At 40.1% G+C, this 25,223-nt stretch overlaps 1 protein-coding gene across 2 annotated transcripts in view; it reads right to left on the bottom strand.

Moving 5' to 3' along the window:
- Tox (thymocyte selection associated high mobility group box) overlaps positions 1 to 24,614 on the bottom strand; it is a 308,857-nt gene extending 284,243 nt beyond the window's left edge. Inside the window, exons 1-2 of one of the 2 annotated variants that reach the window (XM_028878520.2) lie at positions 24,529 to 24,614; positions 24,172 to 24,307 (exon numbers count right to left, since the gene is read on the bottom strand). In XM_028878520.2, the coding sequence (XP_028734353.1) occupies positions 24,172 to 24,273 (102 nt within the window). In that variant the 5' untranslated portion in view covers positions 24,274 to 24,307; positions 24,529 to 24,614. Of the gene's footprint in view, positions 1 to 24,171 lie in introns of both variants that reach the window. The other variant, XM_037202429.1, reaches the window with a different exon arrangement.
- Positions 24,615 to 25,223: the final 609 nt, after the last annotated feature.

The raw sequence follows: 25,223 nt of genomic DNA, 5'->3' as shown, positions 1-25,223 counted from the left end.
GTTCTAATTTGGTTAAAACTGCATGTTTTACATACTTTGTAAGACTAGATGAATATTAAGAATATCTCAATAACAAATATTTATGTCTAAAATAGTGGAAAGGACAGTATGTACACTAAATTTATAGGTGTTCTTTCTTTCTTTTTTTTCTTTTTTTCTTTTTTTTTTTTTGGTTTTTCGAGACAGGGTTTCTCTGTGTAGCTTTGCGCCTTTCCTGGGACTCACTTGGTAGCCCAGGCTGGCCTTGAACTCACAGAGATCCGCCTGGCTCTGCCTCCCGAGTGCTGGGATTAAAGGCGTGTGCCACCACTGCCCAGCTTATAGGTGTTATTTCTATAGGTAGAATTAAAGACAAGAGTAGAAATGTTTCAACTTTTTACTTTGGTTGTTTCTAAAAATATTAAATATTATCAAACATAGTATTACAAGCATTACAAAATTATAATTTTCTAGTTAATAGCATAACATTATGAAAATATAGTCTTATGATGTGTTGTTATAATTGTCTGTAGTAATATATTATTTATATATTTATATATATATAATATATATTTATATATACATAATATATTACATAGTAATTTTATAGTAATATGCTATAATGGTAGTATATAAGTATCCCTTAATTGTCGGATTTAAAACTTTATACTACTAGTTTCATTATGACATTTGTTATATTGTATGATGACTACTAATATTTAATTTAAAAAAAAAACTTTCTATTTAATTCCTTATTTGCCATGCTAGAGTTCAAACTCTGGGACCTGAGGCATGTTAGGCAAGCACTCTACCTCTGAATACATCCCCAGCCTTAAGATATTTAAGAAATGCAAGCCAATAGTTGGCCTGAGTTGTGTAGAAGGACTTTAGAAGTGGGGCTGAGCATCCAGACTTGGCATTTCAGAAGAATGAATCCTCTTCCTTAAAGTCTTCTAAGCCTGAAGGAGCTTTACATTTCCACAGACAGCTTCATAAAGGAAACACACATTCTAGAAACTTTCCATTTGGGTCTATGCAGAAGGGATACCTCACCAATCTTTTGTCTTGCAGATGCCACAGTATTTAGATGTACAAAGGCCACAGTTACACTGTTCTGCAAGACAATGACACAGATGACATGGAATACTGGCTACTGTTATTCAAAGTTACTACTATTTGCATTTCTTTGACACTCCTACCACCAAATTCAACTATTATGCATCATTCTACAAATTTCTTTTGTCAACTGAGGGCAGGAACTATGTTGAATCACCTTCTATAGTTGTATTATTCTGTGTTGAATTAAAAATAGAAGTAATCATTTTAGGGTATAATTTGACCTTGAAACTAAACACACACACACACACACACACACACACACACACACACACACACACGAAAAAAATACTTTCTCAAAAAGTTGTGTGTAGTAGGTGGCTTTCCATAAATAAATAAATAAATTCAGATCAATATAGTTTAACCACATTCTAGCACATTAAAAAAAAATCACATCTATGATTTCTAACATTCATGAACCTCAAGTGGATTTCATAGAAGGCATTGTCACTGTTAATTGCATAGGTATTCAGTTCTCCCACGAATGCTGAGCTGGCTAGTTTTATGTCAATTTGGCACAAACTAGAGTCCCCAGAGAGGAGGCATCCTCAATTGGGAAAATGCCAACTTCCATAGGTTTTTGTAGGCAAACCTGTAGAGCATTTTATTAATTAGTGGTTGATATGGGAGGATCCAGCTCATTGTGGGTGGTGTTATTCATGGATGGTGGTCTTCGGTTCTACAAGGAAGCAGGCTGAGCAAACCAGTAAGCAGCACCCCTCCAGGGTCTCTGCATCAGCTCCTGCCTCCAGGCTCCTGCTCTGTTTGAGTTCCTGTCCTGACTGCCTTTGATGATAAACTGTGATGTGGAAGTGTAAGCCAACTAAAGCTCTTCCTCCACAACTTGCTTTTGGTAATGGTGTTTCAAATACTTGCACAAACGCACTGAAATAATGTGAGGGGCCAATGACAATTAAAGGATAATTGTTCATTATCAAATTACTAAAAAAAAGTACAAGTCGAATGGTGATGTCTCTCTCACACTTTTATTATCACCTGGTAAAACAGACTAACATGTTTCAAAAAAATTACTTCAATTAGTTTAATTTTTAAATACCCACTAGCATTCCCAACAATATCAGTGGCAATTTGAACAGCACAGACTCCATTTCCATTTCTGACACATTAAGAGCTACTCACCCATCTTAACTTTATACTATGGCAGTTTACTTTTGACTAACCTCAAGCCAAAGCTAAAAGTGACATGTAAAGACAGGGTCTATCTCATCTCCAAGGTGAAAGGCAGCCCCTCTCCCTTTATCAACAGATTGTCCTGTAATATCTTAGAAGCAGTTCTTCAAACCCTGTGACACATATCAATTATGGGTCTATAATCTAGTTAAGAAGCTGAACTCAACCCAGAAATCCACAACAAAGCTGATGTGAGTCCTGCTTTACTGACAATGGTTAAAAGATCATTTCCGGCAATCTTGGAGAAAATGAAAGGTCACTAGAGGTATAGAGGTGCACAGGAGGCAGGCTCCTTTGTCAACTTGCAGACCCTAGAATACCTTAGGGGAGCTGCTGAGGAAGCACAGCCAAAGCCAGGTGAAGACACTATTCTCCCTTTCTTTCCTACCCTGTATCCAAACAGGATGTCCTCCACAAACTGGTTCAGAAGTCCCCCTGATGCACCAGTCCCCTCAGGCTTCCTATCTTTTCTTATATATGTCACTGATTATACCAGATTGGCTAGAAAATTAGAGTATCATTTTAACTCAGAAGACAACACGTATTTACTAGGATGCATATGATGCCAGCATTTCTGATCAAATAGTTTATAAAGGATGGTAAAGAAATCTCCAGTGCTTTTGGGGGGGATTGAAAGTCAGCAACTTTCAGTTTCAGAATGTGTAAACATAATGGTTTGTGAATATGTGACAATAATATTATGTTTCCTTGTCTTATACATAAAAGTTTTCTTTGGTAATAACTAAAGGGATAAATGGGTTTCTTCCGAACCAGTTTGCCAAAGTGTATCCACCATCCTTCATGAAGGTGTTTCTAAATTTTTATCAAAATAAATCATTTGTATTTACCTTAGCAGCTAAATTAGACTTGGCACTACCTGGTCAAGGGAAGGAGATGTGATCTTGATGCCGCTAAGGTAAAAAAGTGTAAGAGTCACAAGGAGCCAGAATGAAAAAGGACAACTGAGTTGAAACATCCAGAAATGTGGCCCCATGAGCTGCTGAGGAAATGGGCCACCAACCTAGATGGTGTAGAGAAAAACCCAGGAAACTATGCAAGGTTCCTTCCTCTATCTTCTGACACTTAATAAACTACTTAAAAAATGATTTTTTTCCAGAACATGTTAGAATTTCTAGGATATTTGCTTGTATGTGTGAACCAAAATGCTGAAGAACTGGCTGAATAACTAGATAAGATCTATTTTTCTTTGATGTTATTTTCTATGCATTTTTTATTTTTCTAACATATGTTTTTCCCAAATCAAGAACATGTTGAAGTCAAGAACTCTGCCTCTTCGGATCCTGATGTGGTTGTTTATGAAAGAACAGTGAGTTGATAGATGGCAGGTTGAGTTGGAAAGTCTATATTCCCCACTTAATATAGAGTCAGAAATTCTGGGATTTGTGACAGCAACTCTAGTAATGGTGTCTGTAAATCTACCAAGGAGGAGGTAATATGTTCCCTGGCTTGTTCTCAAGCCTTAAAATCCCTGGGTCCTTCCCAACTCTCTGGATCCTCTAAATACCTGTCTTCCAGCAGCGTTCTGGCTTTCTGATGCCCAGATTCCCTTTCCAACTTACAAATGATACATTAGGGAAATACCTTCTCATTTACCACCAATAAACTCAAGTTGCCTCTGACCACACATGGTTCGTGTATATCCCAATCCCAAACAGTGCAGTTTCTGTTATCAAAGTTACAACAGAACAGTAGAGATCACTGTCAGCATGTGCTAAGAAAGTGCTGCGCCATAGAAACTTTCTTTGCTATGCCTACTGTTCATTGTACCCAATACAACAGAAGTGGTGAGGTCTCTCCTTATAATGACAAGGTTAGATGTTTAAATTTGGTGCCTATCTAGAAACAACACTGGCTGATTTTACTGTCAGAACCTCTTGGCCCTGTGGAGCCCACTCTTCAATGAAGCGGTAGATTCCCTCACCCTTTTTATTAAATAATCCTGAGGTGGTCACCCTTCATGTTTTCAAGAAACGGAAAATTAAGTAACGTGACCTCTTTTGTTGTTGTTGTTGTTTCGTTCTATCATTGGTTCTCAGGCCCTATGATTCCATTGTCATCATTCTATCACATGGAGATACAAATGGGATAGTTTGGTGATCTGCTGTATTATCAACCAGTCAGAACAGTATGGGGGTGTGCCGGAAGACAGCAAATGGGTCTAGAACCAAATAAAGTCACAATTATGATGTTTTTAACAGGATATTAATATAATTAGGCATCTGAAAAAAAAACGGAGGGTCTCAATTGTCTGCATATTTCTAGACATTTTTCATTCTAGACTTACAACAGTATGCACAGCTACAGCATATGAATTTAGCTCAATGTTTTCTCATTTTTCAAAGAACTCAATATTGATATTGGACAATGAGAAATCATATAAGGTAACTACATTCTAGTAATTTCCCATTATTTATATTTTAAATTCCACATCTTTATTGAAGGGTGCACTAATATGTAGGTGTTTCAATGTTGAGTTTGGCAGTAAAATAAAATAGTGAAGGATAACATCATTGAGGAGGGGAAAGGTTCTATCACATGGTTCTAAAGTATGTCAAACCTCCTTTTGGAAGATTCTAGAAGACCTGGAAACAAACAAACAAAACAAAACAAACAAAAACCACACAAATGCATCTCTTTGTAATATAAAAGAAAGATTTTCATTTTTGTTATTAAATGTAAGTGTACTCCATATTAGAATCTATGGTATTTCAGTTCTATTTAAAGACCTAGGGTGGAGTTTTATGTTTTTCCCCTGTAACATGCAATTGTGAAGAATGGAGGAGCTTTTGAGCAAATTATGTGAGTAAGAAATTTTAAAACCACCTCTTTTTAGGGGAAAAATGCTCAAACATAGTGACATCGTAATTCTCAGGTTGCTACAGACACAAAAGCGCACTGTTAATATTATGTTGTTTTCATTTTTTCCTCTTTGACAAAGATCACAAATAAAGATCCCACATCCTAAAACACATGGGCCTGGTTCTGCATGCTGTTGTAATGAAGTCCTTTGAATTATTATAAATGCTTGAGCATTAAAAATTCATCAGCAAGGAGAGAGAGGGGCTTGCTATTTGTGGTGTTCTGAATTTAAACACAACCCACTAAGAATGGCTGATTGTCCCGAGGAAGCACTGCTGACAGCCATCAGCAGGCCTGTGCAAATGGTATTTGGAAAAGGTAATAAGAGCTTCGGGAGTAGATTTCAGCCGTATAATAAAGTAATTGTGAAAGTGTAATTGCAGTCTGCTTCCATACCATATTAGGGTAAGGAATGAGATGGTAAGAAAACATGAGATCCACAGAATTATTTTATAAGCCTGCAATGCCTGTCTCAAAGAATTCAGAGACTTTATCAGAAAAAATAATTTTAAACTGGGCACTGGTGTATACCTTTTGAAATCTATTATGATGAACCTGAACAAAATGAATGGTGATTATGTTACCATTTTATAAACATCCTGAACTTGTGAATGGCTTCCAGTATAAAAATGGCATTGGATAATGCTGAGCAACTGATTTCAGCCCATGGAAATATCCAAGGAAAAACTGAGTATAAATCTTGTTGTTTATTTTTGAATGATACCTAGTTCAAATTTCAAAAGACTTAAATATTTGTGTGACTAGAATTTCAATTTTTAAAAATTTATTCCCTCAGCTACTTTGAAAACAATCACTATTGGCTTATGTTACCAAGACACAGTACCCACAGGCATGCGTGCTCTCCAGGCAGGACCGTGGGAGGGACAGGGACTGCTGCTTCTGCTCCCACTCTTCCCACACAGACTAGAGGGTGAACAGAGCTGAGAAAGGAAACTCTCAGACGGACAAGGGGACACACCATATACAGTGGTCACAGTTCTCACTGGGAATATCAAAATTCTCTCTTCCAATTTTGGTTCACTCTCATCTTTCAGTAGAATCATGTAGGTAATATCTAAGCGTATCATGTCTGTAAGTGCACAACATTTTTTCTCTCAATTTCAGCACAATTCTTGGCACATAACAACTTATCAGACAATATTTAGTGAGTAAATAACTAATATAGAAATGTACACATAGCCAGGTTTCTGTCAATGGCAGCCACAAACACAATGGTCCCAGAAGATATTATCACCATGTGATGGAGCTGTGTTAAGTATACTCTACAATGATGACAGAAGAAATCTTCTGACTGCATGTCTTTCAGAACATACTCCATTACAAGGTGATGCTTGGCTGTGTCTAAAAACATCATCCAATTCTCCAGAAGTAAGTCCATCCAGCCCTGTGCCACAAGCTCCCACAGCCACAAATACATCCCAGAAATCAGATAAACGGATTCTGTTTCTCACTGTCATTTGAAAAATGACAAAATGGAACACCAGTTTTGTTCCATTTCAATGGGAACTTGGGAATAAATTCCCTAACTAGTAGCTATATACAATGTACCTTCTTCCAGCCTGCCATTTTAGACAGAAGTTTGAAATATTTTAAGTATGAAACAGTTATCCTGATTTGGGTTTAAGCAAAAATCTAAAATGGTCATTGGTATATCATGAATTCTTGGGGACAAAACTTTCATGTCTTAGGAGGGAATTTCCATTAGTGTGTGCTTATCTACAGACAAACTACAAAAAACAGATGAGGGCCTACTGAGGTAAGGGGGCCTAAAAGATCAAAGGGAAGGACTTTGAATGGTAAGTTCCAGACATAGAAATATTAGTATCTGGAAAATTCTCCATGCACATACCTGGAATCTACTCATGTCAGCCATCAAACCAGAGCTCCTGTCTTCCAAATACTGCAAAGTCTACCTAAGTGTATCTTTATGATGAAGAGAATGGGAGAGAATAGAGCCTTCTGTAGGTAGGAGAGAGTCTAGGGGAAGGCATTTAAGCAGTAACTTAACAGACTCATGAAAGTAATTACAGTCACGTTAAAAACTACATCTGCAAGAAGTGAGAAAGTGTGAGGTTTAAGGCGTGTGTGTGTGTGTGTGTGTGTGTGTGTGTGTGTGTGTGTGTGTGTGTGGTGTCATTGTCTCTGCCATCAGGACTAAGTGTGGTCTAACATTGTCTCCAAACCATCACAATTACTCTTTGAGGTTTTCACATTCCTCTCCTTTGAACTTTCCAAATTCTTAGCATGTTAGGTCCTATATTGGCACCTAACAATACAAGAGAATGCTTGAAGATCTTCATCCATCACCAACCATCATCACTTCATTCTGTGACAAAGGCATTTTATTCTCTCAACTGCATCAAAGCTGTCTGACTTCCTCCCTCTTCCTAATTGTCTGCCTTCAAATCATAGTAGAGAATTCATGGTGGTAAGGGAAAGAGCTAGGATGAGTGAAATCCTCCATTTTTCTTTGGAGGGAAAACCTACCAGATGTCTAATTGTTTTAATAACAACTACAAAAAGCCATCCTGTCACCCTATGCTTCTCAAACTCATTTCTTGAAGTAAAACACTATGCTGAGGAATGGGCCAGCTTCCTAGAATAGAATAGTTTACTAAATTCTAAGTGATATTGAATATAAATTTACTTCAAATAGACATGGATGTATTGCAGAGTATAACATGGCATCCACTTTTCTTCAGTGCTGGAGTCTCCGGAATTCTAAGCCAGTGCTCTACCACTGATCAGCATGCAAAACTGCCCCCAATCCACACATTTCTCAGAAGATGCAAAGCTTTTTAGATGAATGGTGGAGGCTCTTCCTGTCTTCCCTACTTCAGCCCCTCGCCATGTAGATTCCCTCCTATCCATTAAGCTACATCAGCTTAAAAAATCCGAGACAAGGCAAGAGGATACCAGAAAAGTCTGAGATACAAAAAAATGTTGATTGAGAGGTCTGAACAAATTTAGACACTTTAATATATTGCATACTTTTATTAGCATTATTAACTAATAGTTATCACTGAGCAAGAAGTTTCAAGTGAGTGCTACTAAGAAATTTCAGTAAATATTACATTATAATTAGAACAGGTTACTAATTAACCTGGTCATTTGATATACTATGAAGACTCCATCAGGCACACTTATTGTCACCAATATCTGGACAATCAAAAGTACTCATACATAGAAGACAGTTCTGTAGAGTGCATTAAATAACTCTACCTTTTGACTAAAGTAGAAATCTTCTAAAATTAGTTACTCATCTATAGCTATAAAAGTCATCAAAACTTAGATCAAGGCACAATCATTCATCTAGCATGTGACCCATCTCAAGAAGTAAGAATTGAGAGTCTTTTTTTTTTAAATCACATGTTGGTCTTGAACACATTATGGTCTTGCCTTAACATCCCCAACGGTGAGAGAATAGGTGTGTACTTCTATTCTTGGTAAGTCCATTTGAAACAGGGAGTCCACTGACAATAAGCATTTGATTTCCATCCCAACTTCCCCTTTCTCATTCTGTTTAGGTCAATATGCTCCTGACTGCTCCCGCTTCTGTGAGTGTGTCTCATTCCAGGGAGCCCTTCCCTTTAACTAGCTTCACCTTCCACAAGTCTCAATCCATAGCCTCTTTCTAGTAGTTTAACCCACCACATCACATGTCCGACCTTCCATAGCCGGTAGTCTCATGTCTTCATTTTCAGGGTTTGGCATACTTTGGCTAGAGTTGTTATAGCTTTTTTTTACTAGGGAAAAACTTTTGATGTGTGAATAATTAACACTGCCACATCCCTCAGAAGGTCAGAGTTCTGTCACTCCCTATGTCCTCCCACTTTCTTCCTACCAGGAGGGAACAAAGGCTGAATCTTAATATCTATGTTGAGTTTAGTTATTACATAGACAAGAGGTAGGTTTTCTTCTGTTCCCTAGCTACAACACCATGTGTTCATAGCTCCCAGAGCTTGTTCCACTTGGTTTCTTCACAGTTGTTTTGTTGCAAAGACTTGACCTCAGGCAGACTAAGCATGTACTCAAACATTGAGTGGCACCCCCAGTCTCTGTACTCAGCATTGAGCAGCAAACCCCGTCTCTGTACTCAGCTATTGAGCGGCACCCCAGTCTCTGTACTCAGCTATTGAGTGGCACCCCCAGTCTCTATACTCAGCATTGAGCGGCACCCCCAGTCTCTGTACTCAGCCATTGAGCGGCACCCCCAGTCTCTGTACTCAGCTATTGCGCGGCACCCCCAGTCTCTATACTCAGCATTGAGAGGCACCCCCAGTCTCTGTACTCAGCTATTGAGCGGCACCCCCAGTCTCTGTACTCAGCTATTGAGCGGCACCCCCAGTCTCTGTACTCAGCCATTGAGCGGCAACCCCAGTCTCTGTACTCAGCTATTGAGCAGCACCCCCAGTCTCTATACTCAGCATTGAGCAGCAACCCCAGTCTCTGTACTCAGCTATTGAGCGGCACCCCCAGTCTCTGTACTCAGCCATTGAGCAGCACCCCCAGTCTCTATACTCAGCATTGAGCAGCAACCCCAGTGTCTGTACTCAGCCATTGAGCGGCACCCCCAGTTTCTGTACTCAGACATTGAGCAGCACCCCCAGTCTCTGTACTCAGCCATTGATCGGCACCCCCAGTCTCTGTACTCAGCTATTGAGCGGCACCCCCAGTCTCTGTACTCAGCATTGAGCAGCACCCCCATTCTCTGTACTCAGCATTGAGCAGCAAACCCCGTCTCTGTACTCAGCCATTGAGAGGCACCCCCAGTCTCTGTACTCAGCATTGAGCAGCACCCCCATTCTCTGTACTCAGCATTGAGCAGCAAACCCCGTCTCTGTACTCAGTCATTGAATGGCACCCCCAGTCTCTGTACTCAGCATTGATCAGCACCCCCAGTCTCTGTACTCAGCCATTGAGTGGCACCCCCAGTCTCTGTTCTTTTCTTTTTAAGTTGCTTCATGTCATTTTGAAAAAAACAGAAGTCTAAAACATGACTCAAAGAGTCAGAAGTAACTCTCTTCTTCAAATTTTAAGGCCAGTTGAAATGCTACCTCCTCCAGGAAGCCATAGGGGATCCTCCAGCATCAATTCCTTGCCTCTTTCCTGGCCCTCACACTATGACTTCAGGTTTTCTGTCACAGCAGTTATAACTGCAATTCTGTCATGGTTATCTGCTAAGACCAGTCTGGGGCCAGATCTCACTCATCCCTCAGCCTCAGTCTTGACCCCTGCACATTCAAGACAAGGCTGACTTGTTACCAAGACCAAAGCTATAGAATAGGTGTGCTCCATATAAAAAGTCTACGTAGAATGAAATACTTCATTTCACCTGTGTGCAAACACTTATATGGGGTCTGCACCAGACCAACCTGAACATCAGAGTTTATAATGGAAATGGTACCAGGGCATAAGCTCAGGAGCTAACATGGGAATGGCCTTAATACATTTTCTGCTACAGTCTCTGCTTGATAAAGTTTATCTATCTATCTATCTATCTATCTATCTATCTATCTATCTATCTATCCATCTATCTCTACCTATATATCTAGCATATATATATATATATATATATATATATATATATATATATATATTTCCCCCACCTTTGCCTGAGCTCTCAGGAAGGAACACATATGAATTGGCCTTTCAGAACATTAGGAAAATGTCACCCCATCCAAAAAATGGAACATATAAAACACAGCAGAATTTTCTTTGCCATTTTAAAAGCATGGTAGTACCTCCCTTTAGTCACCAACCCACACAGCAGAGCATAGGAAGGCTGAATTATCAGTGGCCATTTTGTATGTTCTAAAATATGCTGACATAAAATTTCAGAGCCCAGCACAAAGCTAAATCCCCTCAGAGCATCCTCAGACTGTGAGGTCACCATCCTACCATTATATAAAACATGACCTTAACATTGACCCTTTTCTTGCCTAATCAAAATAATACAGAAGAACAGCTTTGCTTTGAATCTACTATCCAAGTGCTAAACTTCAACATCCTATGAAGTGCAAAAAGCAGACTGTGCCTTCCTTAAGAATCCAAGCACATGGGAGGCAGAGGCAGGCAGATCTCTGTGAGTTCAAGGCCATCCTGGTTTACATAGTGAGACCCTGTCTCAAGAAATAAACAACAAAAAATAAAATTCTCTTCTGTTTTTACATTAATAAGCTATTGATTCATCTGGGGTTATTGTAGCTAAAGTTTCCTTATGAAGAAACTTTTACCCCATTTTAAAAGCACATATGTATCATATTGTAGACAGTTCAACAAGATAGTGGACTATGCCCTCTACTGCATCTCGGCAAAAAAGTGGTTATTGGAAATAAACCCCTAGCTTTTACATCATCAACCAAGGAGGAATTTTTTCTGAATCAACACTGCTATGTTTATTAATAACATTTTACAATAAGAACTTCTTTGCTGTTTAAATAAATTTAAATACAGTATGAATTTTCTACATCTCAGAAATACATTTTCTTGTCTCTGCCTTCATTCCCTACAAGGTCTGTTCTAAAGACCGACAAGTTATAGGCAGGTAACTGACCTCAATATGTTTTCCCATTGGCTTAGTATCTTTCTTTCTTTTCAAGGTACTGTTAGGGAGGGCTTCACATAGTGCGTGCCATAAGAAAAATATGTTCTGGCAGACTTTCCCCAACTTGTAGTGAAGAAGAATTTACATCATCCAAGCATATTATAAGTGCAGAGTAAAAGAAAGAAATCTCTAAATAGATTTTTGTTCTACTTTCAAACTCTGAAGCTAGGAGAACACAAGTGTTTCACTTCAGAAATGAATAAAGAAAGAATGATTTCAGTACACACACACACACACACACACACACACACACACACACACACACACCTTTCTCTTTTGGAAACTGCACATAAAAGAGCACTTTTTTGGCATGGCTGACCTGCAGAGATATGGAGCTAAGCACAGTTCTGAATTCACTCACTCTGATATGCACACATGATACGCAATTAAAATCTCCATTCACATTCCTGCCTGCTGTCAATCATGAGGAAAGCCTTTCTGACAACGCTCAGTGAAGCGTACCAGCGGACGGCTCCACAGGAACTTAAACAGTAGCAGCTTTGCTTACTAGCAAGAACAGGCTCTGTTCTAAGAAATCATTAGGCTCTGAAGGCCAAACTCTTTCATTAAAAATGAAAATGTCAACAAGATTGCATCTGGAAAGCTATGTGATCTCACATCTAGAAAACAGAAGCTATGTTAAAAAAAATTCTAGCCTTTGCAACTGGAGGAATCTTTAAAACCCCCTTGTCCTGTTTAGAACTATGAGCAATGATCCTACAGAGCAGAATGCTAAAGGAAACTCTTCTACTTCATTATGGTTTGTAGTTGAATTCTAAAATTTTCAAAATAGATTAGGACTCCACATCCACATGAAAAGTGACCATCCAGTTTATCAACCAATAGGGAAGTGACTTTTGAAATCATGAGAAGAATATGTAGCAGGTGAGAAATATTGTACCCATCAAAAATCTCAATTTATAGAGCTCTACAGAAAATGTTATGCACATAAATTCTTTCCAGATGGACCTGGAAGGAACTCTGCTCCTGCTCATAAGTTAGCGTCTGTTGAACATCGAACCAAAGACTGTGTGTCCTTCCTAATAGTGCATTTGAGTGCTTTAAAGTACTAAGTCCACAAAGTGGTGCAGGGAAATTGAACACAGGGGGTGCTTGTTGGTCTGCTGATGTGCCTGTTGTGAACAAATAGCCTTGGATTACAAATTTGAAACAAGTTAATACTATCAGATGTTGAAATATTTGTCTCCTTACTTCTCAGGCTCTGTAAGTCAGAGAACGCTTGCATCCTGACCATTAACAGTCATGACAAATTGCCTTGCTAATGAACGTTACACACTGTAAGTGCCATAACTGATTAAAGTACAATTTCCCACTACCAGAGAGAGACAGAGAATTGGGGGCTCCAGCAGTGGGTGACTCTGATACTCTGCCAACAGGCCTCCAGGGCTCAGTGAGATGTTTAGAAAAACACTCTCCATTCCATATGATCGAATTCTAAAAGCCTATGTGTATACAACAGGTTTTTAAACAGCTTAGGTTTGAGCTGATGAGCCATGAAAAATAGATGTGTCTTAACTATTTGGCCTCCTTGCAAGTATATGTTAGAGAATATTTTTAGTGTGGGTTTTCTTTTCTCTTGCTCTTGCTTTCTTTTTCCCCACCCCCCAAACATTGCGTGTGCTTTGCATTTCACATAAAATCTTTCTTTTGTCAGTTCCTTTGTTGGTGCAAAATTGGCAGCAGTTCAAATTCAAAGTACTCCTATTCATTTACTGACCAATGTCATTGTAGTTCACATCAGCCAGGCAGCTAAGCTCTACAAACATAAAAGACTTGCTCTACCACTGACGAATAATGTGTACATTTTTACAGAGCTTAAACCTTAATGCTTTCCCTGAAACTAACAATACAGTATATCTTATCATTCCCCTTTCACAAGCAGGCAGCTGCTGAAACGCTTGCCACTTCAAAATATCAATTGCTTGCCAGAGTTGTCCTCAACACACCCTGTCAAACTCATGTATACTGTGCAAGGAAAATGGTGCAGGGCTGAAAGCTAGAAATTGTGTCAAATTCTGCTGTAAGGGTATGATGTGCAAAGAACAATGTATGACAACCGTAGAGACTACAAACAATGGCACTGAGCCAGGGACTTCATAGATCACAACTGTGCCTGTACATATTTGATTTTCGGCATTATATATTTAAAGCATGACAAATGCACCATTGTACACTGGGTTTCCCCCATGAAAGCTCCTCCCACTAGCAGTCTTCATGATGGGAACACAGTTTTGTTTTGTTTTACTCCTCTGAAAATATTTAAGGTTCTCTCTCTCTCTCTCTCTCTCTCTCTCTCTCTCTCTCTCTCTCTCTCTTTCTCTCTCTCTCTCTCTGTTTGTGTGTGTGTGTATGTGTGTGTGGGGGTGTGGTCTGTCTAACTGTCTCACTCATACACATACTCACTCCCACTCAAGGTTATCAAAATAAATAACAAAAGCCAGAAAACAATAATACAATATGAGAAAATGAGGTCTTATTCACTTAACACTTTGTCTTCTCTCCAAGGTCACAAAAACAAGAGTTACCTTACATGAACAGAAGGCAAGGAGACATAGAATATCATCATGCCTATGAATTGTTGTCTGCCTAATTTTAATGTAGATAAATGCTGGCTTACTGATTTGCACAGTTTTCAAGCAAAATGAAAATCCCATGTGAATATAATCTTTGTAAGCAGAAAATATGGCTTAGGAAGCTTTTCCTAGTATTGTTTCCCTATGCCAAAAGAACAATTAAGAAAACAATATTTTCCTACTGCCTCAGGTCTATGGACTAATATTAATTAATTTCTCTTTATATTATAAATATCTCTTCCCTTTGCCTGATTTACTGAGTGCTTGAAATTATTCCAGTTACATAAAAGCTGTTTTACTCTTAAATGTCTCCTTAAATAACATGTAAAGTTTGACTCTTCTTACTTTCGTATGTACCTTCTTAATTACAAAGTGGCTCATTGGACACTAGTTCAGTAAATGAATGTGGAAAAGAAAATATGTTTATGGGAGAAGATTAGTATGAATATATATTAATCTCTTCTATGACCCAGCTTAGATTACAAAACCTTTATCACACAAGTAGCTTGGAGTGGAATTAACTGACTAGAGGCTATGGAAAATGAACAGATACACTATGAAGGTCTTAATAAATATTTTGGAAAGAGTCTAGGTGGCTTAGGTGCTTAGGGGTGCTGACCTTTGCTGTGTTGATTAGCAGGACAATGATGCATTATTAACACGCAGCAGCTGTACCTGAACTGCTACCACGAATATAATAGCCTTTTATAGCCATCAGGGGAGTGAGTAGGAGGCCTTTATTAACCACCAGACATGATTAGTACATTATGTGAACTTTAACAGGCAAATTATCTCTTATTGAAATATAATGTTGGATATAACTAATTGTAAACATGATTTTCAAAATGTCTCAGTGATATATTCCAGTGTCTTAGTATCACTTGGCTCATTATTGGTTGGTAATGGATGAGAAAAATATGTTTCATTGTGGTATTAGAGGCACTCCCCAAAAGGGAGAGTGATATACACAAGTCTGACTTTAAAATTCTCTAGTATTACAGGATCAGTGATATTAGCATGCATGAAAACTTTGTTTTCTCCAATTAAGGACTGTTCACAAACTGGAAAAGCCACCCTGGGATTTCCCTCTGCCTTCTTTTTATTACTTTAAGCAGTTCTTAAAAGATTAGTTTTGCAGTAAATTTTTTAGAGTTACCTTGAAAAATAACAGCATAATTTATTTCAAAAGCTTAATTTTGGGAGAGGAAAGATTATGCCATTAGCCTTAGTAACTGAACATAGCTCTGAGAGTCCATTATGAGCAGTCTTTTTATGCCCGAGCAGAAAGTCATTAACATAAAATAAATCATTAGCTTTGATATTAAGCTTTTACTATCTGCAGGTTTCTATGATTAATGTTCATGACTGCATCTGCCAAACGATAAAATATACTTTTGTTGAAAGGTTATCTTGCCTCTTTATTATTAACATTTCTCTTTATACAATTGTTACTGGCATTTTAGGCTAAGAAGTACTGACTTGAAAGAGAACTGGTGTTTACTATGCTGACAAGATACCAATGCCTGAAAAACTTCCCTGCCTATTCTCTATGTCAACCATTTCATTGAGCTAAAGACTTACGGAAATCAGGCAGCACACAGTCTTCTAACATAACTGTAGTTTCTGTAGACCTAGCTGACCCATTTGCTAATTCATTATTCATATAATATTGTAAATATCTGACTTGTCTAACAAAGGAAAGGGCAAAGAGGTGGCCTTGATTCCCTGAAGTCAGGAACTTTCCTTGTCAGTTGCTCTAACCCTTTATTCTATCTATTATCTATTGATAATCAACTTTTGATTATCAATAGTTCATATTTATTGAGACATGGACACTGCAGATCAGGCACTTGTCCCCACCTTTCTCAGCAGGTGAAAAGCCTCTGACTATGGAGAAGAAAAAGGAAAAGTTTCCCAGAGAGGCTTACCAATATTTGAGGAAAGGGATCACCACCTGCACCCATGCAAATGCCATCTTTCTTATTCTCTCTTTTGCCCTCCGAAGATATTATCTCTTTCACTACCATCCAAAAGTTTCACTAGTCTGAAACTTTAGAACAGTTCCATCAGGGTAGGAGAAACAGAAATGAGACAAATCTCTTTTTACCAAAGGATCACAAAACAATTCATTTCTATTGGCTTCTAATTCTCATAAGGCTCAGTGGATTCCAATAGAAGTTATTTTCTTTCCTGGACACATGGAAGAATGAGACACAAGGTTTTAATATCAGAACTTTGAGCCAGTCTCAGAACAAAGTTAGGTTTCTCCAGACAATGACTAGCAGAGCAGGAGGGAGTCCCACCCTCTCAGGATTGGGCTTATTTTGCCTAGAAGTAAATGAAACAGGTTTATGAGGTCTCATCCCAAACTACCAACAAAAAGAAATCTTTTCTTGAGAAAGGCCTGGAGTTTTCCTCAGAAAGACCTACTTCTCTAGTCTACTAGGTTATAGCATATGTCCAATTAAAGCCCTGGCATTCAAAAGCATCTTTTCCCCTGAAATATGGCTAAGTTTCTTAAAAGGGAGTAATCACTGGGGATTCCTAGTAGCTGTGATGATTTCCTTAATTGCTGTTCTTGTATACATTGATTGATGGAGTCTGCCAGTGAGGATAAAGTCTCCCATGCATTTATGGCCAGAAATAGACTGAGGACCATGAGAAACACAGAAACACACTCACAAACTCAAACACATTTATTACACAAATACTGTGCACTCACAGTTTCTCTGGAGAGGCACTTATAGTGGCATCCATGACCTCAATCAAAGGACATTTAATACAGAAGATTATTTTATCACTATTATGGGTCAGACACATGAAACTTGTAAATACACATGGTTTCTTGAAACATATAATGTTTTCTTAGCCACTGGCAAAGGTTCTTTTCAGCCAAACATGCCTTTGTTTCATTAGGAATCCTTTCAATATAGATTTTGTAAAAGGCCACAATTTAAGGATGAGAAGCAATAGACACTGGGCTAAAGCAGGAAAAACGAAAGAAATGGACAGGAGAAAATATCTCATGGTACCAGTGTGTTGTGATTTTGGGACTTAAATACACATCAGTGATGATTTTTTCCTGAGTAAAATGAAAAACTTAGACTGATTTCAAAAATTATATTGACATTTTCATCAAGTGAGGCAAATTCTTAAGAGATCAAGCTGAGGAGGGCTGGGGAAATCCTGCTCCCTCCACTATGAAAGAACAGAAGTTTCTTCCTGGGAGGACCTTGCTCCTGCCTATTCTGCTAGCTTGATTGTACAAGCACACAGTGATATAATGTCCCTGTTCCCAACAGGAAGGTGCTAGGGAAACAGATGCTGAAACCAGGAGAAGTTCACGCAGGTTAATGCAGATTGCACATCACCAAGCATGATGGAAGTACTGCTATAATTAACAGGCTGTTGGCACTTCCATTATAAACCACATTTCTAAGCAGTCTATAACTCAACTGTTTTTAATGAGAAATTGCTCTTCAGAATAAAACTTGGCATAGACAAATTAAAACAAAAATTCTCAAATTCATTAGAGCAGATATAAGCTGCATCATTTGGCATGCCAGGTTCTACTAAAGTAAATCACTACTAACCAAAGAAGATCAGGGACTACTGATGCAGAAAACACCTCAAAGAGAAGGCAAATCAACAACAGCAACAAAAAAATGTATCCTTAAAATTGATAAGAATTAAACATTCAGCTTAAATAAAGAAAATAAACAAGTATTGTTTAGACACTTCAAATGAAAGCTTCTTCCAGGCAAGAACTATGGTTGGGATGATTGGGGGCATCCCAGTATCTATGGCTATGGTGGATTGCAGTCTTCCTTTCCTTACAAGTATCAACTCTAGGATTGGGCTGCATTAATTTTGTTCTAAGCAAAAGTGTTTAATCAACTTATGATTATCAATAGTTCATATTTATTGAGACATGAAACACAATTCCTAATTATGACTTCCTGGAAAAACTTAAAATAGTTAAAATTCAGAGTGGTCACATGATCTAAATGTGATGTAATTAGTTCAATAAACTGCACAACTAACTCTTTCCATTTTAGTTTTTTATTAGTATAGGAATATGAACAAATAATAAGTATTTTCTCTCTGGAAGAATAACATACTTAACCTACTGTATGTGCCAAATGAGGGCCATGATCCCAGCTTTGTTTTGTGTTTTTGTTTTTCAAGACATGGTTTCTCTGTATAGCTCTGGCTGTCCTGAAACTTGCTCTGTGGACCAGGGTGGCCTTAAACTCTGAAATTCCCTGAATCTGCCTCCCAAGTGCAGGAATTAAAGGCATGTACCACCACTGCCTGGTCACAGTCTCATTTTTATACTGTTCTGGAGTCTAACAGAAGCTTTCTTGCTGAAGATGAACTTCATGGAGCATGTCTCTAAACTCTAAGCTTATTGGGTAGTAGGAAGAAGACAATGGCCTAGAAAAAACAGTCACAGTTATTTTTCCCCTACAGCACCACATCTGGGCTTCTCGGCCTATTACAGTATGACCGCAGTGTTGGGGTGGATAGAGTATTTTAAAAATTAAGTAAATGCCTCAATTCTAATTAGCCATAAAATACAACAGGAGTCCTTCATGAAGAATGGATAGCTTACCATAACTATGGTAATGACAACGTTCACAGGAAGGGGAACAAGGCAGCCACAGCCATCAAGTCAAAGGCCCACAAAAGAGAAGTGCTGAGAGTACAGAGCATACCTCGCAGGAGCTTAGCTGAAAAATGGGCAGGGCAGCATCCAGGCCAGGCTTGTTCAAAGAGTGAAGGCAATGGAGAGGGCACCCAAACACACCTTCTCCTCCAGCGTCCTAGGCTATCCCACCTGAAGGGAGCCTATCACATGTACAAAATAGTGTGAAAAGGCTACAAATAGCCCATGCACCAAACCAGCATCCATTTCCCTACTTCCTCTGGCTTCAATTTTATTTTTATTGCAGTCTTGTTCTTAATCTCTTTGCAAGCACATCACAAAACATAATTTCAATCCTACATTACATATTCAAAATAGATATTAAGTACTACTTTAGATTTTTATACTTAAGCAAACTATCAAGTCTCCTTAGTATTATCATCTAGTAACTGTTAAGATATACAATAAATTTCAGAATATTAAGCCACACATGTTATGTTAAAAATATCACCTCTGTAGACCTTATAAGTGTAATTTTAGCACATTTGAAAACTGGAATTGGTGACACTAAAATATCTCACAAAGTCAAGATAGCTACATTTAAAGGTTTTTGTATGATATCAGATTTAATGCTCTAAACTATATGATTTCTTAGTGTATGCTCTTTCTTGTCTAAATAAATAAATTCATTATCCATCTTGTAGAAAGTTCCAGCCTGTACAACTCCCAAGGAAGCTTTGATTATACAAATGATGTACAGATCATCAATACAGATAGAGAGACAGAGAGATAAAGATAGATATCGATAGGATTTCTAGTAATTATGGACAAGACTAATGAATTCTGATGCTCTAAATTGCCTACAACTGTCCCTTCTTTCCCTTCCATCCTCTTCCCTCCTGTTTCCCCTCCTTCCAGCTTCCTCTCTTCTTACAGTTATTCATCAAAACAGGAATAATGGCTCCATCTCAGGGTGCTCACAAGTCCTGTATTTTAGGCACGATGTGATCTGCCACATTAGAGCACAATGCACGATACAATAGAAGAAGGAAAATAAATACAAAAAAGATTTCATAGAGACTATGATTAATATTATTTTACTCAAAAGTTATCACAGGTGTAACATCTGTCCACAAACGATCCTTCTTGAATTTACATGGAAAGAGTATTCACTTTCCATCTTCATTGCAATCAAAAGCACAGAATTCCAAATGACGACCAATCTTTACTTTGTATGTAACTAGTATTAAGCCCGAGTTTATGTGTGGTCTCCCAGTTTTTAAATCCACCAATGGAAGACTCAGGACATGAGCCCATAAAAGCAGCTTCTGGGAACAGTAAACCCTATGATTCCCCTCCGACTGCTGGCCGAGGTCAGTATCCCTATCATTAGCCAAGCCATAACATAATTGTATTACTGATCCTTATGTGTGGGCAGATACTGAGCAATAACTGAATGCACCACATCATTGCAAAAATGAAAACAGTGCCATGTCTTTGTACCATTTTAGCATAAAATCAGTGAAAACAGTCTTTAGAAATGACACTGCACTAAGAGATTGAAAGCTGTTATCACTCTGTAGGTATACGCTCAAACTGATGATTTGACATCTTCAACTAGAACAAAAAAAATAGAACTATATTTTGCTACAGAACTCTAATCCAGAGCTCATTTAATCTAATTTCTTTTGGTAACATTCAGTTCAATTAAAGGATACACTGTTACTTAAAATAGTCTAATTAGATGAAACTCTGCTCTGGTACCCATCTTTCAATGTCTACAATAGAACTATGCTTTCAGTTGCAAGAAGTGAAGGCTGTTTCCTCCAGCTTGCATGCTTCTGGCCAGTCTCTGAGCTCCACTGCTCTTTCAAAAGCTGACCTACATAGAACACGCACCATGCCACCAGTTCTGGCATAAGGGAAGGGATACCTCACTCACTTGCTATAACCGACATCATTTGCCTTGTTCCCCCAATGGGCTACGTGAAAGTGAAGGCCAGTTTGCACTGTGATATGTTCATCATGCACCGGGTTCTTACAAAAGAGCACTGGGTTAAACTGCTTCCAAATGTGCCCCCTACAGGGTTTATTAACTGAAAAATCTAAATAGTGTTTTGGCAATGTACAGAGCAGTGGGGATGGGAAGTGTCAGTGAAGTAAAACAACCACATTTCAATGCAGAAAAGCTCAGAAAAAGGATATTCATTTTCTCAATTAGGGTCTCTTCTGACACTGAGAAAAAAATGCCACCGGAAAACTATATTTACAGTTGTAAGATACCAAAGCACAGAAAGTTATGGTTCCACTGAGACTTAGCACAGCAACTTTAAACAGTTCAGTGTTGACAGGTTTAAAATAAAGATAATTAGTAATTTATGATCTTATCAACCTGTTAAAAACAAATAATCTAAGAAAGTGACTGTTATTTCTAATAAACAGCAATTCATTACACCTCAGAAGGAGAATTTTGTAATCTTATCTCTATGGGAAGTTTGATTCAGCTTGGGTTTTGCTACATATACATACAGGTTTCTTTTTTTCACTTTTCCAAACTTCTCCCCTTCTTCTACATCTCTACACATTACTGAAGAATGTGCACTAATTGACTCAATCCCAAGCAATTCAAACAGTGGATCTAGGCAGGAATTTTATACCAATGCAAATCACGATGAGAGCAGGAAACAAGTGCCCAAGCTTTGTGGGACCTTGCAACCTTCTCAGTACATTTAATACAGTCAAGGATCAGTGACAAATATATTTGATAGACTGTGACCCAGGGATGGGCAGGAGAAGAGTCCCTGGAGAAACATTTCCATGAGGTCTTTTTCTACAAGAAGAAACAAGTCTTATGACTTTGCATTTTTAAAAATCCATTATTCTCTGTGTAAGTTAAATAGGAGACTTGCAACTAGTCTATAGAAAGGATGGCTAATTTGCATTTAAAAAGAACAGTTTGCTTCTTACACACAGGATGACTTAAAAGGAACTTCAATGAGCTAGTAAAGAAATGGTGAAGACTTTCAAAATTAATTTATTCAATTCACAGCACAACCCTCTAAAATTATTTAAGGCACTTAATTGGAAAATGATTTAATATATTGAAGTAATTCCTGATTTTCCAAAGCATTTAACTTTTAAATTAAATTTGACCCTACTTTCACAAGAATGACTAGTGAAATGTGTATTCAAGTCATTACCTTCCTTTTTGGAGCCTAAGTCACTGATAAATGTAATAAGACTTGTACAGTTTTATTGTCAAAAATGGTACTGATTTTTTTTATTCTGGTAGCAACTACAGAACAGGTCTTTAATCTCCAAGACAGACCTGCTACTTTAAAGAAAAAAGTAATAGTATTCTTGTTATAAAGCGAAATAAAAGTAACAAGCCTTTTATTTTTAAAAGGGTTTTAAAGTCAGAACAGATTTTTAGACTGCAAGAACAGCGTTGCCAGCAGAGTAAAACTTCATCGCACAAACTCCTGTGTTTACCGAAGTTCCCAGTACCTTTCAACTTGTATCTAGCTCAAGAGCTTCCTATGCGTATGAGTGTTTCTATTTTACCCCCTTCCCTAACTTCTAATCTCCTTTGCACACACCTCTTTTACTGAGTATTAAAGTGGACAAGGCACCCAGTTGCTTCTCCACAGGGGTAATGTCTGCATAACTCACAGTTCTCTCTCTCTCTCTCTCTCTCTCTCTCTCTCTCTCTCTCTCTCTCTCTCTCTCTCTGTATGTGTGCGTGTGTGCGTGTGTGTGTGTGTGTGTGTGTGTGTGTGTGTGTGTGTACGCGCGCGCGCGTGCGCGTGTGTGTATGTGCAATAACCAAGACTGAGAGCTGAGAACTATTAGCCTGTTTCATGTTAGGGAACCCAGGGGCCAGGGGTATAGCCCACTATACACCTCTACAACACATGTAAAAGTGATGACTTTCCAGGAAACAAATGCTGGGAATCCCAACGATGTTTCCCAGGAATTCACCTACAGGTCGATGAGAAGTGCCTGAAGGGACTGGGAAAATTTGGGGGTGGGGGGTATCATCCAGACATAACTGGGAGTCCAAAAGGCCTGCCACGTTTTTCAGAGAACTCTCCCCACCAACCTCTGTTGGCCAGTACTACTTAGACATCTTCAACAAGACCCAGGCGAGGACAGCTGTGGCCTGTGACTGCTCTTGGGAGATGATCCCTCCGTGTTCCTCTCGGGTTTTGCATGCATGAACCCAGGAGAGTAATACTTCCCTAGAACCCCCTGACTGTCCTGTCCTTTGGCCAAGCCGATCTCTGGAGCAGCTTCGGCCAGTGTTCTCTTTCAGAGTCACTAGCATGAAACGCCTTTCTCCTGTCCCGGTGACCCTTGTACTGGTAGTCAACCGACTCTAGTGTAGCCCAGCTTCAGCCTGGGGACCAGTATCTGAGCTTTATACTTGAACGCGAAGTGCTACCTTGGCTTCCAGTAAACTTGCTATTTCCGCGCACCCCAAACGGGAGCTGTTCTCTCAAATCATAATCCGACTAGCCCACTGAGCCCTGGGCCACAAGGGCCAGCGTCGGAACTCCGGCTCTGCTGCCGGAACAGAAAACAAAAGAGTTATAGAATAATTTTCACCGGAACGCCGGAGCCTCGGGGGTCCGGTACCCCGACTCCTGGCTGCTCCTCTGGCAAGTGACCCGGAGCAAGGAAGCGATGCCACGAGCCCCCGCTGCCCAAGAAAGGGAGGGAGAAGAAGGAACTAGAAAATAAACTGAATTCTCCTACTCTCCCTCAGTTCCCGGACCCCAGACACACCCCCAAAGTATTCTGTGTGTTCTCTCTCGATCGCTCTCTCATTTTTAATGTCTCCCGAAAAACCTAAGCAGGGATCCTTAGTGGCGAACAGCAGGAAGGAAAGAATCCAAGCAAATCGTGTCACTTTCCGCACAATCGCGTTGTTTGGCAAACCCCGGGAGCTGCTCCACAATATTTACTACCGGAGCGCACGCAGCGCTGCCGCGGGCTGCGACCGAGCGCGCCCGGGACGGGCCTCCGCGAGCCGGCCCTGTCCGCCCTGCCGGCCCCAGCGCGGCCCGGCCACCGCCGCCCCCCTCCCGGGATCGCGCCGCCAGAATCGGTGCAGACAAAAGCAGAGCGTTCACCTTGTTGCAATAGTAGGGGTCCAGGCAGGGAGAAGGTCCCAGACAGGGAGCGGCGGGAGCAGCAGCGGGCTGGGCTGGAGGGGGATAAAATCTTACGTCCATTTCACTCTCACATCAAGCAACTCCTTTTCTTTTCCTTTTTGAAAAAAAAAAAAAAGTGCTCAGCAAAAAACAAGCTTAGACGGAACAGAGAGAGGCGTCTGGGCTCAGGAGTAAAAGAAACACCTTCCTTCCCTCACATCCGTTTGTGGTTTGTTTAAGAAGAGAGAAAAAAAAAAAAAGAAAAAGAAAAAAGAGAGGAAAAAAAATAGAGGGTGGAAAAGCGCTCAACTCTCCCCCCGAAGCCGCGGCGCGCACCCGTCCACGCCGAGCGCGCAGCCTGCCTGGTCCGCTGGGCCCCAGCGCTCTCGGCCCCGCCGCTGCCGGGCAGGTAACTTCACGCGCTCATTGTCCCCCCCGCCCGCCGCCCCATCCCCGCCTCCCGCGCCCCTCGCTGCCCGGCACTCGCGCTCGGGCTCGAGGTACTGGGCGTTTTATTGGAGACTCTGCCTTGCACTGCTTTTAGTTTTTCTCCACGTTAGAGGCCTGGGATGGGGAAGTGGGGGGAATCCGGGAGAAGATAGGGACCGAGGAGACTAGCGCCCCGGGACGGGCGGGGGTGCCGACAGCGGCGGGACGTGGCCCAAAGGCTGCTGTTTGGGCCAGGGACCGGGCCAGGGAGGAGCGCTGGGTGCGGAGGAGGGGAGCGCTGCCCAAGAAGACGTGGCGGGACCCCGGGCAGCGTCCGCGGGTCCCCAGTCACCACCTCCGAGTGGGTGCTGTGGAGGTGGATAAAATCACACAAAGGGGCTACAGAGTCGGAGCACGGGCTGACTGGGGCACCGTGGGGAGCGCGCAGCAAGGGGGCGCTGTGGCGCACCCCGCCCAGCACCCCTCAGCCCCTCCCCTAGCCCCACCCTTTCTCTGAGCCCCCTACCACTTACTCCTGCCCGGAGTAGCTGTATTGCCATCCTCTGCTCCCCGCGGGAGGTGGAGGGTTGTGTGCTGAGTGG

Source organism: Peromyscus leucopus, chromosome 2 (genome assembly GCF_004664715.2).
Source record: "Peromyscus leucopus breed LL Stock chromosome 2, UCI_PerLeu_2.1, whole genome shotgun sequence".
In the NCBI taxonomy this organism is placed as follows: Eukaryota; Metazoa; Chordata; class Mammalia; order Rodentia; family Cricetidae; genus Peromyscus; species Peromyscus leucopus.
The sequence above is the reverse complement of the archived record's forward strand: the minus strand, read 5'-3'. Positions and strand labels throughout refer to the sequence as shown.